Source organism: Peromyscus leucopus, chromosome 1, assembly GCF_004664715.2.
Source record: "Peromyscus leucopus breed LL Stock chromosome 1, UCI_PerLeu_2.1, whole genome shotgun sequence".
Taxonomy (NCBI): Eukaryota; Metazoa; Chordata; class Mammalia; order Rodentia; family Cricetidae; genus Peromyscus; species Peromyscus leucopus.
The window spans coordinates 176,501,197-176,517,717 of record NC_051063.1 but is presented as its reverse complement, the minus strand read 5'-3'; the positions used below and the strand labels follow the sequence as shown (position 1 = coordinate 176,517,717).

The following is a 16,521-nucleotide window of genomic DNA, read 5'->3' as shown; positions in this document are numbered from 1 at the left end:
CTTGGCTTACCTGGAACTTGCTATGTAGACCAGGCTAGCCTTGAACTCACAGAGATCCACTTGCCTCTGCCTCCTGTGTGCTGAGATTAAAGGCATGTACCAATGCACCCTGTATCTGGCCCTCACTCTTGGAATGCTTGTCACGTGAACCACTGCACTGCCCTATACATCACTATGTGAGTGTATGAGGAAGCTCTGGGCCTCAGGATTTCACCATACTCAGTATGTTGGTCATCTCTGGCTCAGGTGGGGCTGGGCTGTGAGCAGAAAGTCTGCTCAGCCTCTTTGCTAAGGCCTGGGTATGGCCATGGCAGGCATAAGTATCCTGCTTCCCTCTGCCACCATGACCAGCCCCATTTTCCTATCCCTGAACAAGCTGAAGACTGAGTTTGTACAGCAGGTGGCCTCAGGTGACACCTGTGGTTCTGTCCTCTCCTCTTCAGGGACAAGAGAAAGATGGGGAAGAGAGAGACAGCAAGGAGAGCAACCAGAACAGAAAGCGGAAGAAGCGGCCCCAGCCCAAGGCCCTGTTTGCCCCTCCTGCACCCTCTGCCCTTGGGGAGCCAGGCCCAGGAGGGTGCCACCAGAGCTGCCTACGCTCTCCTGTGTTCCTAGTGGACCACCTCCTGAAGGGCTTATTTCAATGCTCTCCTTACACACCGCCACCCATGCTCAGCCCCATCCGGGAGGGCTCTGGCCTATACTTCAACACCCTCTGCTCCACGTCCAGGGCTGGGCCCCATCTCAACAGCCCTGTGTTTGGTGAGTGAGGCCAGAGCATGACTCTGATCCAGGCTAGGTTGCATCTCCTATGGCCCATAATCACATCATCTTGGGGTGTCTGGTCCAGCTATTCTTTCCCACCTTGTATGTGCCTGCTCTGGGGAACTCAGTGCTATTCAGAAACATACCAAGACCATTCTTGGATAAGAACCTTCTAGATTTTTTTTTCAAACAGTCAGAAAGAACACATAGATGCTATTTAGCTCAATCATTTCTATGTTTGTTTTCATAACCACTGTATGGAGACAGAGGCATATACTGTGCATGCCTGCTATGCAGAACAGCCATTTCAAGCTTGTGATTTGAGGCTGCACTCAGGGCTCTGAGCCTCCCTGCATGCTCTCTTTAGTGGGCTTTACCACCCCAGAAACCTGTACTCCCGGCAGCTCTACCACCCGCCCAGCTGTTATCCCTGCAGCCCTATGCACCTTCTAGCCTCAGGAAGCCCTTCATCTACTTCCTGTCCCTGTAGACTTGCCTATGCTAGGTATTTCATATAAATGACATCATACACTTGCAGCCTTTGATGTTTCACCCATTTTACTTAGTTTGATGTTTTTAGGGTTTACCAGGTGGTAGCTTATTTAGAGCTTTCATTTTCTTGGTGAGTAATAGTCTACTGGATGGCTAGACCACACTTTTTTCTTTTATCATCAGTTGATGGGTATGGGTATTATTTTCCTTCTGGCTATTATAAATAATGCTGTAAGAACATTTGTGAACAATTTCCTGTGGGGAGTCTATGCGCTAATTCCTTTTGTGTGAAATATCTAGAGTGAAGTGCTGGGTCACATGGAAATTCCATTTAACCTTCTAAACTGCCAAACTATGTGTCAGAGTATTTGTCCCATTTCGGATTCCCACCAACAATCCAGGGGAGTCCTGATACCACTGCTCCTTGCCTGCACGTATAGACTTTGCTTCTTTCAAACCATCCTGTCAGGTGAAAGGTGCTTCTTGCTGTGTTTGGATTCGTGTTGTCCTGACAGCTACTGGTGCCAAGCCTCTTGCTGGGAGCCCCTTGGCAGTTTGTGTTCGGGTGTTTTATGTGACAAGGTGGCTAGCATGGGGTCATAAAGGGACATTCTCCTTTTCTCTGTAGCCCAGGCAGGCCCTGAGTTTACATGCTCCTGCCTCAGTCTCACAATGCCCCCCCCCTCAGGAGTTTAATTTTGACTCTTTTTAAAAAAATCTTTTTTTTTTAATTTCATGCTTTCATTGTTTTTCTCTGCTGAGTAGTACTCCATTGTGTATATGTACCACATTTTTTTTCATCCATTCTTCCGTTGACAGGCATCTAGGTTGTTTCCAGGTTCTGGCTATTACAAATAGTGCTGCTATGAACATAGCTGAGCATGTATCTTTATGGTATGAATCAGCATTTCTTGGGTATATGCCCAAGAGTGGGATGGCTGGGTCTTGAGGTAGTTCGATTCCTAATTTTCTGAGAAACCGCCATACTGATTTCCACAGTGGTTGTACAAGTTTACATTCCCATCAACAGTGGAGGAGTGTTCTCTTTGCTCCACATCCTCTCCAACATTGACTGTCATTGGTGTTTTTGATCGTAGCCATTCTGACAGGTGTAAGGTGGTATCTCAGAGCCGTTTTGATTTGCATTTCTCTGATGTTAAGGATGTTGAGCATGTCTTTAAATGTCTTTCAGCCATTTGTGATTCTTGTTTTGTGAATTCTCTGTTTAGCTCTTTAGCCCATTTATTAATTGGACTGTTCAGTATTTTGATGTCTAGTTTCTTGAGTTCTTTATATACTGTGGAGATCAATCCTCTGTCAGATGTGGGGTTGGTGAAGATCTTTTCCCATTCTGTTGACTGTCTTTTTGTCTTATTGACTGTGTCTTTTGCCCTGCAAAAGCTTCTCAATTTTGAGAGGTCCCATTTATTAATTGTTGTGCTCAGGGTCTGTGCTGTTGGTGTTTTATTTAGGAAATGGTCTCCGGTGCCAATGCGTTCAAGGGTGCTTCCTACTTTCTTTTCTATTAAGTTTAGTGTAACTGGATTTATGTTCAGGTCTTTGATCCACTTGGACTTGAGTTTTGTGCATGGTGACAGATATGGATCTATTTGTAATCTTTTACATATTGACATCCAGTTATGCCAGCACCATTTGTTGAAGATATAAAAAATCTTTTTAAAGTGATTTTTTATTTTTATGTGCATTGATGTTTTGCCTGTATGTATGTCTGTGTGAGAGTGTCAGATCCCCTGGAACTGAAGTTACAAACAGGTGTGAGCTGCCATGTGGGTGCTGGAAGAGCAGCCAGTGCTCTTAGCCTCTGAGCCATCTCTCCAGCCCCTAATTTTGCCTCTTAAATTTACATCTTTAGTCAGTTTCCAATTAGCTTTTGGATATTGTTTGAGGTAAGTATCAAAGTTCATTATTTTGCATGGATTCTGCTTGCTTGTCGTTTGTTGAAAAGATCATTCCCACTGAATTGTTTTAGGCACCGTTATTAAAATCAGGTGACCAAGGCTGGGGATGGCTCAGCTGATAAAGCGCTTGCTACACAAGCACAAAGACTGGGCTCAGTCCCCAGAGCCTATGTAAGAAACGCCGAGTGTAGTGGCATGCATTGTAATCCCAGCATTAGGAGACAGGGGCATCCCCGTGGTTCATCTGGCAGCCAGTGCAGCCTACCTAGTGAGCTCTAGGCCACTGAGAGATTTTGTCTCAAAAATCAAGGTGGGAGATATCTGAGGAACAACCCCTGGCCTTCACGCACGCACATACGCACTTGCATGCTTATCTGCATACATTTGTACTTATAGACACGCACCCCATTAACCAACAGTGGATGGGTTTGCTCCTTAGTTCTTTGCTGTTGGTCTGCATGCTTATTCTTAGGCTAGTACCATAGTGTTTTGACCACTGTATTTTGTAGTAAACTCTTAAATAGGTGTATTTGAGTTCTCCCATGTTGTTCTGTCTTCCAGTGTTGTTTTAGCTGCAACAGGCCCGTTGCATTGCTGTAGAATTTTAGGATGAATGGTGATTTTGATAGTTATTCTGTTTAATATGTAGATAAGTTAGGAAGTATTACCATCCTAAACAATTTAGTCCTTTCTATCCATGATGAACCATTTTCCCGTTTATTTGGGTCTTGTTGCACTTCGTCTCATTTTTTGTGAGCGTGTGTCTCACGTATCTTTGTTTGTTGCTTTTTTTTTTAAAGATTTATTTATTATGTATACAGTGTTCTGTCTGCACATATCCCTGAAAGTCAGAAGAGGGCACCAGATCTCATTACAGATGGTTGTGAGGCACCATGTGGTTGCTGGGAATTGAACTCAGGACCTTTGGAAGAACAAGCAGTGCTCTTAGCCTCCTCTCCTCTGAGCCACCTCTCCAGCCCCTGCTTGTTGCTTTTTTGAGATAGGATCTCTATACAGCCCAGCCTGGCCTGGGACTCACCATCCTCCTACCTGTGTCTCCAAAGTGGTGGAGTGGCAGGCACATGCCACCATGTGTTGCGCAGCAGACATCTTTCCTTAGCAGAATCCATTCAGCTTTGTGCTCATGTAGTAATGGTGAATAGCAGAGACGCTGTACTCTCCATCTGATGGCCTTTTCCTGCTCCAGCTGTTTCCTAAGCAGATGTGTCAGTAGACCCCATTCTTCACTGTTGTCCTCACTACTTTACACACAATATTATAGATCTGGTCACATGAAGAAGCCAAGGGAATAGAAGAAAGCAAGCACTGCCTGCAGCGTTTGCTTTACCCTTCGTTGCCACCCCATGTCTTTTCTGTAATTCCTGTGAGCCCGTTACCATCAGGGGCTATTCTTCTCTTATGTGTGTGTGTATGCACTCTAATGTGTATACAGGTGCACGTGTGTGGAGGGTAGACAACAACCCTGACTGTCATGGCTCGCTCTTTTGAGAAAGGACCTTTCACTGGCCAAGAGCTCATCCAGCAGAGTAGGCTGGGTGGCCAGTGGGCCCAGGGACTCTATTTGCTTCTCCACCATTGGGGTTGCAAATATGCACCATGACACACAGGGCTTTTTGTTTTGTTTCGTTTTCTGTTGTTTTTCTAAAGGTGTTCTAGGAATTGAGCTGAGGTCTTCTCACTGACTGGACCGTCTCCACAGAAGCACAGTTGTGCTCCTTTGTACTGTTATTGTAACATATATTTCTAAATGTTATAGGCCCATAATATACATTGCCTTATGTGGCTGATCTTTAAATTAATTAGAAAAAGAAGATAAACTGCAACGATTACACTGCCTTTTATTACCTGAGTAATCATCTCTGCCAGCACTTCACTTTAAGAGTGTGGAGCCACACCACTGCCTGAGCACTCTTTACAATCTCTTTTTAAAGGTATCGTAGCTTTAAGGCACACAATTCTCATATTCTACAATTTATCCTTGTTTGTTTTGAGAAAAAAGTCTCACTGTGTAGTCTTGGCCAGCATGGAGCTCACTGTGTAGAGCAGGCTGGCCTTATCTTTGAAGAGACCTGCCTGCCCCTGCCTCCTGAGAGCTGGGATTATAAGTATGCACTACCATGCCTAGCTTAATTTTTTAAATTATGTGGATGTGTGTGTGTGTTTCAGGGTATTATATGCACATGTGAGGGGAGGTGCCTGTATAGTTTAGATAGGAGGTTTGGACCCCCTGGGGCTAAAGTTACAGGTGGGTGTGAGCTACTTTATGTGAGTGCTGGGAACTGAACGCAGGCCCTCTGCAAGAGCAATCTATGCTCTTAACTACTGAGCCATCGCTACAGACCCACAACTTATCGTTTTAAACTGCATAATGGCTCACTGGTTCTTAGTAATGATAACAGGACCATCATCGTATACTTGCTTTTTTAGGCATTTTTCTCACCTAAGAAAGAAACTCCATTCTCTGTCACCACTCCTTTCCCATCCTCTTGCCCAGGTTTGAGCTGAGCTCATCCACTTTCTCTGTGGGGTTGGCTGCTTGAAAGGTTTCAAACACATGGAGTCACAGTATGTGGTTCCTTATGCTTGGCTTCCCTCACTCCGTCATGTTCAGATTCCATCTGGGCTGTGGGATGTCTCAGTCTTTCTCCCAAGGGTGAAGACTATCCCTCCTGTAATATTTCTCAGAAGCCAAGATTGGTAGCAACAGATTTTTCTCAATTTTCCTTAAATCTGGGATTCTTTTTCATTTTTTTTTTTTTTGAGACAGGGTTTCTCTGTGTAGTTTTGGTACCTGTCCTGGATTTCACTCTGTAGACCAGGCTGGCCTCGAACTCACAGAGATCCACCTGGCTCTGCCTCCCAAGTGCTAGTATTAAAGGCATGCACTATCACCGCCCAGCTCATTTTACTTTTTAAGGTTAACTTTCTGGCATAAGACTTGTTTGACATTTATTTTCAGCATATGTGCCCCTACCTTCTGACCACCAATTTCACGAGAAGTCAACTGTAAGTTTTACTGAAGTTCCCTTGCGTATGAAGGGTGAGGTGGTTTTGTTTTTCTCATTTTGCTTTTGAAATCTGAACCTTTGCCTCTGTGTTTGTCCTATTTAGAATCACTGTGCTTCTTGGATGTACATATTGTTTCTCGCCAAATCTAGGGGACCTTCTACCATTTTCTCTTTGAATATGTTTTCATTCCCTGCTCTTCCCTGCCTGGTGCATCCATTGCATGTGGTTGCAGTGTTCAGTGGTGTCCACCCTTCTCCATTCCTTTCCCTCTTCAGGTTCTTGATTCATTCACCTCCAGGTTTGTTGACCACTTCTTTCTACCAACTCAGTCAAACCTGTTGAGTTTAACTTTGGTCACTGTACTTCTTAACTCCAGAATTTCCACCTCTTAAAGTTATTCCCTGGTGGGAATCCATCATTTTAGTTTCCTTGCATTTTAAAACTGTACAGTTTTTAAAATTCATTTTCTCAAATTACATCTATTTGTGTGGAGCACAGGTGGAGGTCAGAGAACAACCTGTAGGAGTCAGTTCTCCTCTTCCACCACGTAGGTCTAGGCATCAAACTCAGGCCACCAGGCGTGGCAGCAAACACCTTCACCCACTGAGCCATCTAACAGGCCCTTCTGCAATTTCTTTTTTTTCCCCAGTAATTGAGTAAAACCGAAATTTATTATGAGCCACAGTCGTCCTAGGGACCTCCATGCTATATATATAGCCTCTATGGTTCTATGGGTTGTGGTCTGATTGTTCTTTATTTTATATCTAGAATCCACCTATGAGTGAGTATATACCATAACTGTCTTTCTGGGTTTGGGTTACCTCACTCAGGATGATTTTTTCTAGTTCCATCCATTTGCCTGCAAATTTCATGCTTTCATTGTTTTTCTCTGCTGAGTAGTACTCCATTGTGTATATGTACCACATTTTTTTCATCCATTCTTCCGTTGACAGGCATCTAGGTTGTTTCCAGGTTCTGGCTATTACAAATAGTGCTGCTATGAACATAGCTGAGCATGTATCTTTATGGTATGAATCAGCATTTCTTGGGTATATGCCCAAGAGTGGGATGGCTGGGTCTTGAGGTAGTTCGATTCCTAATTTTCTGAGAAACCGCCATACTGATTTCCACAGTGGTTGTACAAGTTTACATTCCCATCAACAGTGGAGGAGTGTTCTCTTTGCTCCACATCCTCTCCAACATTGACTGTCATTGGTGTTTTTGATCGTAGCCATTCTGACAGGTGTAAGGTGGTATCTCAGAGTCGTTTTGATTTGCATTTCTCTGATGATTAAGGATGTTGAACATTTCTTTAAATGTCTTTCAGCCATTTGTGTTTCTTGTTTTGTGAATTCTCTGTTTAGCTCTTTAGCCCATTTTTTAATTGGACTGTTCAGTATTTTGATGTCTAGTTTCTTGAGTTCTTTATATACTGTGGAGATCAATCCTCTGTCAGATGTGGGGTTGGTGAAGACATTTTCCCATTCTGTTGGTGCAATTTCTTAACCTATGAGCTGTGTGTCGTGAGGTAGCCTCCTCTTCATGTGGAGTCTTAGGGAATGAGCTTTAGTTACTCAAGCTAGGAACTTATGGGGAAGAAAGTCAAGCTTGCTTAGGAGTGATGGACTCTCAATCTTATCAAGAGGAAGTCGTTTTTTTTTATTTTAAAAAAGATTTATATTTATTTATTTTATGTGTATTGATGCTTTGCCTGCATGTGTGTCCATGTGAGATCATTGGATACCCTGGAACTGGAGCCACAGACAGCTATGAGTTGCCATGTGGATGCTGGGAATTGAACCCAGGTCCTCTGGAAGAGCAGCCAGTGCTCTTAACCATTAAGCCATCTCTCCAGCCCCCCTTTTAATTTTTAAATCTTACATTTATTGATTGATTCTATGTGTTTGAGCATATGTTCATGGGTGCCACATGTGGAGCTCAAAAGGCAACTTGTGAGAGTCAGTTCTCTTCTTCCATTATATGGGTCCTAGGAATCGAATCAAAGTTGTCAGGTCTAAGGCAAGTGCCTTTACCCCCTGAGCAATCTCACTAGCATGTTAACTTTCTTGTTTAATAACTGTGTGTGATTTTTATCAGTTTTTTTTTTACATTTATTTATTTATATGTGTCTGTGTGTCTGTCCGTCCATCCGTCTGTCTGTTTGTGGGTACACATGTGAGGTGAGAAGACAACCTGCAACAGTCAGTTCTGTTTCCACCTGTGAGCCCCAAAGATTGATCTAAGCTCTTTAAACTCGGTGACATTTTCTCAGCTGAGACATCTCACCAGCCTCATCAGTTTTTTGGTTGGTTGGTTGTTTTTCCCAAGGCAGTGTCTATATAATCCTGGATCTCCTGTAACTCACTATGTAGACCAGGCTGGCCTTGAACTTACCACCATGCCATGTTTTGTTTTAAATTACTGAGTTTTTTTCTCTGCTTTTTTCAGAAATCTTTCCCCTCCTCGGAGCCATACAGCTTTGTTTCCTTCTATGTCCACAAAGGCAGGTAGACGATCCTGAGGGTCCTATCAGGTCAGTCTTGTTGAGGCTCTTCCCTGTGTGTTTTCTAGACCAAGTGGATGGCTCCTTTGGCATCTGTGTGGTGAAGGATGACACCAAAATCAGCATCGAACCGTGAGTTGGGACACTTTGTGCCCAAGTCCTAGTGAGGGGGCTTCCATCAGCTTGGGCTCCAAAGTCTCCTTACCCAGGGAGGGTAGACCAGACGCAGATACTCTCTGGAGAAGCTGTGGTCTTCTCCAGGAGCAGGTCAAAAGTCCCCATTGTGTTACTTCTGTCTGAACTCACACAGATGAGCTTGGGGTGGGGGCAGAATGTCTTGGGTGGACCTGGGCTTCTAGACAGAAGTGGTGACAGCATAGTGTAGGGGGATCGAGCATTTATGGGATGTGCCTGGACACAGGTGGCCAGTGTCAGCAAGTAGCTCCTTGTCCTGGACCCCAGGAGAGGCACCCAAGGCCAGAAATCAGAAATCAGAAATGAAGAAGATAGGAAGAGTGTTCTGAAATGCCTATGTCAGTTGGGTAATAAAGGTAGTGAGCAGCCACCATGTCTGAGAGACGGCAGTAAGCTGCCATGGAGCAGACTATGACTGTGAGCAGGGAACATGGTACATCTCTGCTGTTTCCTGGCTTAGTCACCTTTGAACCCCCATATGTGTATGTGGCCTCATTTCAGACACATCAACGTAGGAAGCAGATTTCAGGCGGAGATCCCAGAACTGCAGGAGAGGCCGCTGGCCAGAGTGGATGAGAATGTAGCATCTCTGGTCTGGAAGCCATGGGGAGATGTGATGACCAACCCAGAGACCCAGGACAGAGGTGGTTGAGGCTTTGGGTCAGATCCCAAGACCCCTCCTTCCCCATCCAACTCCAGGAATTGTGCCCTGAGCCCAGCATCTCTCTCCCACATTGCATTGCCCTGCCCCGCCTTTCACTTGCCAGTGCAAGTACCAGGCCTGAATTCCTATTGTCCCTCCTTGTTCCATTTACTTAGCCTGCCCTCTGGGGGATATAAGGAAAGGGGAGTTGACCAGGAGCCCCTGTGCTAAGGGGAAGGCTACCTCCCTGGCATGGCCTGACTTGATTTCTTCTTCCTAATGCTCTTGGGCTTTGCTGGGACCACAGTGATAGAGCTCTGCAATGTGGCATGCTCCAGTGTGATGCCAGGAGGGGGCACCAACCTAGAGCTTGCCCTCCACTGCCTGCATGAAGCCCAGGGCAGTGTTCAGGTGAGACCCTCGGCATCCTGCACTCCTGGGGCTGGGCATTCTGGGCCTTGGATTACCTGTCTGATGGAAGGTGAGGGTCCATGTTTTCAGTCCTTTGAGGCTGGCATAGCAGAGTGGGAGAGTGAAAGCTGCTCAGTTACAGGATTTGTCAATTAGTGAAGGTGTCAGGACAGTGGTTCTCAACCTGTGGGTCAAGACCCCCTTTGTGGGGGGGTTCAAACAACCCTTTCATGGGAGCCACCTAAGACCATCGGAAAACATGGATGTTTACATTACAATTCATAACAGTAGCAACATGAAGTAGCAACAAAAATAATTTTATGGTTGAGGGTCACCACAGGAGGAACTGTATTAAAGGGTCAAAACATTAGGAAGATTGAGAGCCACTGTTCCAAGAGAAGGGATTCTGGGGCAGTGCAAGAGGACCAGTGTTCAAGACCTGAGATTCAATCCTGGGCCATGCTTTCTGCCAAGCTGAGGGACAGTACCTGGCACATGTATATTGAACACCCACTGGAGGTCAATCATGTCAGGGCTCTGTCTTTGATTTAATATCTTATTGTCCTCATCTGGGGATTCTTCAGACTTTCTGAGTGGAAATCCTGTTTTGTTTTTATGGTTTTTCAAGACAGGGTTTCCCTGTGTAGCCTTGGCTGTCCTGGAACTTGCTCTGTAGACCAGTTTGGCCTTGAACTCAGAGTGCTGGGATTAAAGGTGTGTGCCACCCAGTGGAAATCCTCATTTTCATTTTGTACCAGACCCTAGAAAGTCCATGTCTGGCTCTTACTAGGATTAGAGTAGTCCATACCCTCACAGGGCTTATAAGAGAGACAGTTTTTGTCTATAAGTGTATTGGCTGAAGAATGCAGTCACTCACACCTGTGCTTCCAGCACTTGGAAGGCTAAGGCAGGAGGATAACCAGCTTGGAACAGCCTGGGCTACAGTATGAGGTTCTGTCCCAGAAAGTCACTAGTGGTGTAACTCATATGTGAGGCCCAGGCTCCATCCCCAACACTGCTGAAAGGTAAAAGCACCCTGGCCAGGAGTGCAGCAGAGAGGATAAAATGTAGTGCTAGGTGAGATGGCACTCTTGTAGGCAGCAGGCCCTGGAGGGGCAGGAGCATGTGCCTCACAAGCCCACCTACTGTGTCCTTCGTGGAAAAAGTCATATTTTGAAGGCAAAGATGGCATTCCTAGGGGTGCTTAGTGAGGTTATCATGGGCCCACAGACTGCCTACCAGCCCAAGGACCAAACACTTGTAGGTAGCCTTGAACCAGATGACTTTAGAGACATTTGTTTTTTCAATGAAAGAAGAATGGAGGCAGTCCCCACTTCCCACGCCCCGTGAGTGGCCCACATTTGCTGTCCTTCCAGGTTGCCCTGGAGACTCTGTTACTCAGAGGACCCCAGAAGCCCCGGACTCACCCGCTAGCTGACTATCGCTACACAGGTAACTGCAGAAAGGACTGTTTGATACTGAGGCCTAGGAAACTCCACCTCCACCTCTGCCCCTCAGCCTTCTTTCCAGGGCATTTGCCTGACTTTATCAAGGGACCTGTTCTTTCCAGAGGTACTCTGCAGGCACGGCCTTGAGTTCACTAGACCCCACCAGCCCTGTTACATCGTTCCCCCAGGGTTCATCCCAGCAAGACTAGCATTCCTGACTGGGGCAAGGGATATGGACTCAGGTTGAGCACAGCAAAGCCAGGCAGCTTGGGCCCACCCACCCTTGGCCACCAAGGCCCCAGCCAGTTGCCCACATATATAACATGAGGATAATGAGACTCCAGCTTTGTGGGATTGGGAAGACTGTCTGAGATTAGTATACTATCGATGCTCATAATGACAGTGCTAATACATGTGGTCCACATGTCAGTCAGACTGTGGTCCCGTGAGAAAAACCTCCCCTTCCCTGGCTGTGCTCCCTGGCAGGCTCAGATATCTGGACCCCCATGGAGAAGAGGCTCTTCAAGAAGGCATTCTGTGCCCACAAGAAGGACTTTTACCTGATTCACAAGACGGTAAGATGACAGAGGGCTGGGGCAGCAAGCTCTGCCTCACACGACTGCCCCTCACCTGCCCACAGCACACTTAGCACCTTGTAAGCAGCTTGTTACCTCAGATGTCCTGCTGATGCCCTGCTTCTGGTCAGTAAGTGCTGATCACTCCAGCTCAGCACTTGCTGCCTTTATCTGTCTTGATTTATCACGTGTGCAGGTGTGGAAACACACAGGAACATACAACCTAATGCTCTCTTCTGGCTGTCCTGGAACTCACTGTGTAGACCAGGCTGGCCTAGAACTCACAAAGACCTGGCTGCTTCTGCCTCCTGAGGGCTGAGATTAAAGATGTGTGCCACCACTGCCCAGTTCTCTCTTCTGTTCTAAAAAAAAAATGGTGTACATGAAACTACACATAAACAAGGTGCAAGGCTGAGTATGTTTTACATATGTGTGCACGCATGGGACTGTCACCACAGGCAAGACAGCAAACTTCTCTGTGGTGCCCAGTACCTCCTGCTTTCCTGGCAGCTATTACACACGCACTGTGCCTCTCCCCATGTCCCTGTCAGCCTGATCTGTAAGAAAGTTTGCACTTTCTGGCGTTTTGTATCGCTAGGGCAGTCAGACAGCATGTGCTCCACACGTCATCTAGCTGCTTATACTCAGCATACTTACTTTGAAGTTCCTTTGTATTGAATTTATTAATAGTTCATCCCTGCTGCTGCTAAATACTGTTCTCCTGCATGGCTGTACCACAGTTGTATCTAATTATCAGTTGATGGACACTTGAGCGGTTCCCAGTTTGGGCAATTATAAAGTAAAGCTGTTGTGAGTGTCATGTACAAAGTCTGCTCTCAGAGTTCACTGTCCTTCTCAGCACTGCTTCTTTCATTGTTTTTTGGCTGGAAGGTGAATTTGCTCCTGTTGCTTTATCTTGTTCAGGAGCAGAAGTGAGCTTCCTTGTATTTTTAATTTGGTACTAGTCCCTAAGCAGAAGACATGCTGCCTTAACTCCTAGTTTTCAACAACACACAAGCAGTTTCAGATTCATGTAGACAAAGTGTGTTCTGGCATTCACTGACCAGTTAATTTCTTGAGAGTTTCCTTCTGAGCAGCTCAGCTTTCTCTTCCTTCCTACCTCCTTCCTCCTCCCTGTCTTCTTGTGCTGGGAAGGGAACCCACATCCTCTTTCATAGTAAGCAGTCTCTCTACCACTAGGTCCTACCTCCAGCTCTCCATTTTGTTAGTGTGTCGTCGTCGTCGTCGTCGTCGTCGTCTCCCCCCCCACACACACACACACACACAGAGGTTCTTTCTTGAGATAAAGAGTCTGAGGCCCAGGCTGGCCTCAGACTCTTCAGTCCTCCTGCTCAGCCTGCTGAGATCTGGGATTACAATCCCACATCACTCACTGTACCTGGCTCCAGAAGTCATGTTTGTTTGTTGAGACAGGGTCACTCTACGTAGTCTGGCTGGCCTGGAACTCACTATGTAGTTCAGCCTGCCTGGAACTCTCAGAGATCATGCTGCCTCTGCCTCCAGAGGATTAAAGACATCACCACCACATTCAGCCCAGGAGTCCTATTTTAACAGAGGAAGTGGCTGGGCCTGAGTACTCTCAACTCCATAGGACTCAGAGCTGTCCTTCTCATGTGGTCACTTTCCCTGGAGGGCTTCTGAGGCTTGGTTAGTTGTGATGGCTGTGTGCTCACCACAGAGGAAGAGCATTCTGTGTTAGTCACAATCTCACTAAGTGTGGCTATTGCCTGCTGTAATATCACAAGTGAGCCTCCTCACCTGTGGGTCTTTATGTGTCTTCCTACAGGGAAGAAGCATGCTGGACTTAGTGCTGGTGGCTACTATGTGGCTTCATTTTGGATCCTTCATCACCTAGAAGGACCAAGATCCCTGTCTTTGCCCAGCCATGGGTAGAGGTGTTAGGGAAGAGATTTCCAGGGTGGAGTTCACATGTCAGGTACTGCCCACAGCCTGCTTCTATGTCTTCTCCCACCAGATCCAGACTAAGAGTGTAGCACAGTGCGTTGAATACTACTACATCTGGAAAAAGATGGTTAAGTTTGACTGTGGCCGAGCTCCTGGGCTGGAGAAGAGGGGCAGGAGAGAGCTGGATGAGGTAGAAAGGACTGAAGACAAGGTAGAGGATGCATGAAGGAGTGGCCTGGGTGCATCTGTGGTCCAGCCAGAGGGTGGTAGAGGCTCCCAAGGGAAGGGCTCCGTGCAGAGGATGTTTCCACACTAGTGTCTTAAGTCATCTTTACCCCTTCTGCAGGTCACTTGCAGCCCTCGGGAGAGACCCACCCACCGCCCAACTCCTGAGCTAAAGATAAAGACCAAGAGTTACAGGCGGGAGTCTATCCTTCATTCCAGCCCAAGTGCAGCCCCCAAGCGTACCCCTGAGCCTCCAGGGAGTGTGGAGAGCCAAGGCGTGTTCCCTTGCAGAGAGTGTGAGAGGTACCGGCCTTCCCTCCGGACCACCACCCTCTTGTTTGCCTCACCTCCCAGCGCCTCTGGCTCTGTTTCACACCCTTTGAATCTACAGAGTATTCGACAAGATCAAGAGTCGGAATGCCCACATGAAGCGCCACCGCCTCCAGGAGCACGTGGAGCCTGTCAGGGTCAAGTGGCCTGTGAAGCCTTACCCACTGAAGGAGGAAGAGGAGGAGGAAGAGGAGGAGCTAGGGGCTGACATGGGCCCCCTGCAGTGGTGACTCCTTGCTGGAAGCCGGTTTGCAAGGAGGGAGGATCCAGCCCTGAGCCAGTGCCCTGGGTCTCTCAGAAGTGTTTGGGGCACCCTACCCTCTCTGTCCTCTAAATGCCCAGCTTTGCTAACAAGCTTGGCTGGCATTTGGACACGAACAGGCAGAAGCTGTCACAGGTAGCTCTGAAGTCATGTGGGTGACCAGAAGCTCCATTCTTTCCTGGTTAATAGTTGCTTATTTGCAGTCCCATTCACTTAGAGCAAGGGACCCTGGGAAGCAGAAGGTTTGGTCTAGGTAGCTTTTAGATCTGAGCTGTAGGCATGGGACTGACATTGCTTAGAGAGAATCAGTGAGGACACCTGAGATCCAGTGAGCTGGGCCTCCTCTTGGGGGGGGGGGGCTCCCTGCATTCCCACCATCCCTAGTCTTGCAATGACTGTATATTGTTAGGTGTGTTTTTTTATGTGTCTGCTTGTATCTTATTAAATTGGGTTCTTAAACAGCTGTTTTACAACTTTCTAGCCTGTGTGCTCTGCCAAAGCTTCAGGACCACAGCTGGGGCCAGGAGGTGAGCAGAGAGGGAGAAGGAGCACAGGTAGCTGTGCTCTGTTGAGCAGCACACACCAGCAGTTCCCAGGCTGTGGGTGGGAACACATACCAGAAGAAAAGCCCCTTCCTCATAGACCTTCATTTTAGGAGAGGACTTGTAGCAGTTGTGAATGGGCACACAGGTGAGAAGGTGGTGATGGTAGGCATGCTCTGGCCATGATCGTGGAAGGGGTGGCTAGACTGAAGCCAGAAAAGCATGTGGATGAAGCTGCTCAACCTGAAATGACAGCAGGCAGAACGATACCTTGGCTGCAGCCCATGTAAGATCAGGAACCTCTGTTCTAACCTCAACTTGCAAGAGGACAGAGAAGAGCCCTGCCTCCCCTTCTGTGTTTCAAGGCCCCATCCCAGCACTACAGAGAAGGTTTCGGCAAGGGACCACATCTCAGCTAAAGATTAAAGGCAGGGAGGGCATTTATTTTGGAGCTGGTGAGATGCCGTTTGAGAGGGTAGGCAGGGCAGCCCAGGAACCAGAATTGCCCCTCTTCCTTCCCAGTAATCTACAAATTGATTTCCTGCTTGAACATGTTTTTCCAATATGTGTAGCTGGTAAATGAGGAAATGCACTTTTTTGTGGGTGTTCCCAGTGACCTGAGCATGGCTATGCAAGTGAGCACTCCACTGCTCTGCTCTGAGTGACCCAACTCCAGGACTGGAAATGCAAGCCTGGCTTTATGGGTTGACAGTATATAGTCATCTATTGCTGCATAGCACATTGCTCCAAAGAGATGAGGCCTTGCAGCAAATGGAAGTGGAACTAGAATTGATTGTGGCCATCCAGACTCACCAGCTCTGTGGTCAGAATACAGTGGTGAGCATAAGGACATTCAGACAAGTGTTCAATGGGAAAGGGTCAGGGGAAGCTGACTTTTGGCCTTTCTTGTCACTAACACCCAACTTGAATAACACTTTCCTCAAATGTTCTCTGCTAGCTAAGCAGTAAAGTGCAGTTAAGAAGAGATACAGGTTCCTGCGCCACACCACACTGTTGGGACTAGAATCATTGTGGGCCGAGCCCTGGCGGCTGGTCTTCTAGATGAGACTTTTAGAATAACTGTAGGTTTACAGAAAACTAGCATAGTACCAATAATTTCCACATGCCAGTTTCTTACTGTAGCATAGTTTGTTTGCTACAGACACCGAACCATTGTCAGTACTGTTAACTGGCTGCCCATGCTTTTAGATGCCTTCACTAATTTTTAAAACTCTTTTTTGTGTGTTCCCCCCCC

The 16,521-nt window shown here is 46.8% G+C and overlaps 1 protein-coding gene across 2 annotated transcripts in view; it reads left to right on the top strand.

Annotated features, from left to right (window-relative positions):
- Positions 1-15,185, top strand: part of Znf541 (zinc finger protein 541) — a 41,474-nt gene extending 26,289 nt beyond the window's left edge. For both annotated transcript variants that reach the window (XM_037202064.1, XM_037202063.1), the window contains exons 7-15: positions 444-762; positions 8,778-8,841; positions 9,406-9,548; positions 9,855-9,958; positions 11,335-11,410; positions 11,893-11,981; positions 13,978-14,118; positions 14,254-14,435; positions 14,524-15,185. In XM_037202064.1, coding sequence (XP_037057959.1) covers positions 444-762; positions 8,778-8,841; positions 9,406-9,548; positions 9,855-9,958; positions 11,335-11,410; positions 11,893-11,981; positions 13,978-14,118; positions 14,254-14,435; positions 14,524-14,692 — 1,287 coding nt within the window. In that variant the 3' untranslated portion in view covers positions 14,693-15,185. The remainder of the gene's footprint in view (positions 1-443; positions 763-8,777; positions 8,842-9,405; positions 9,549-9,854; positions 9,959-11,334; positions 11,411-11,892; positions 11,982-13,977; positions 14,119-14,253; positions 14,436-14,523) is intronic.
- The last annotated feature ends 1,336 nt before the right edge of the window (positions 15,186-16,521 follow it).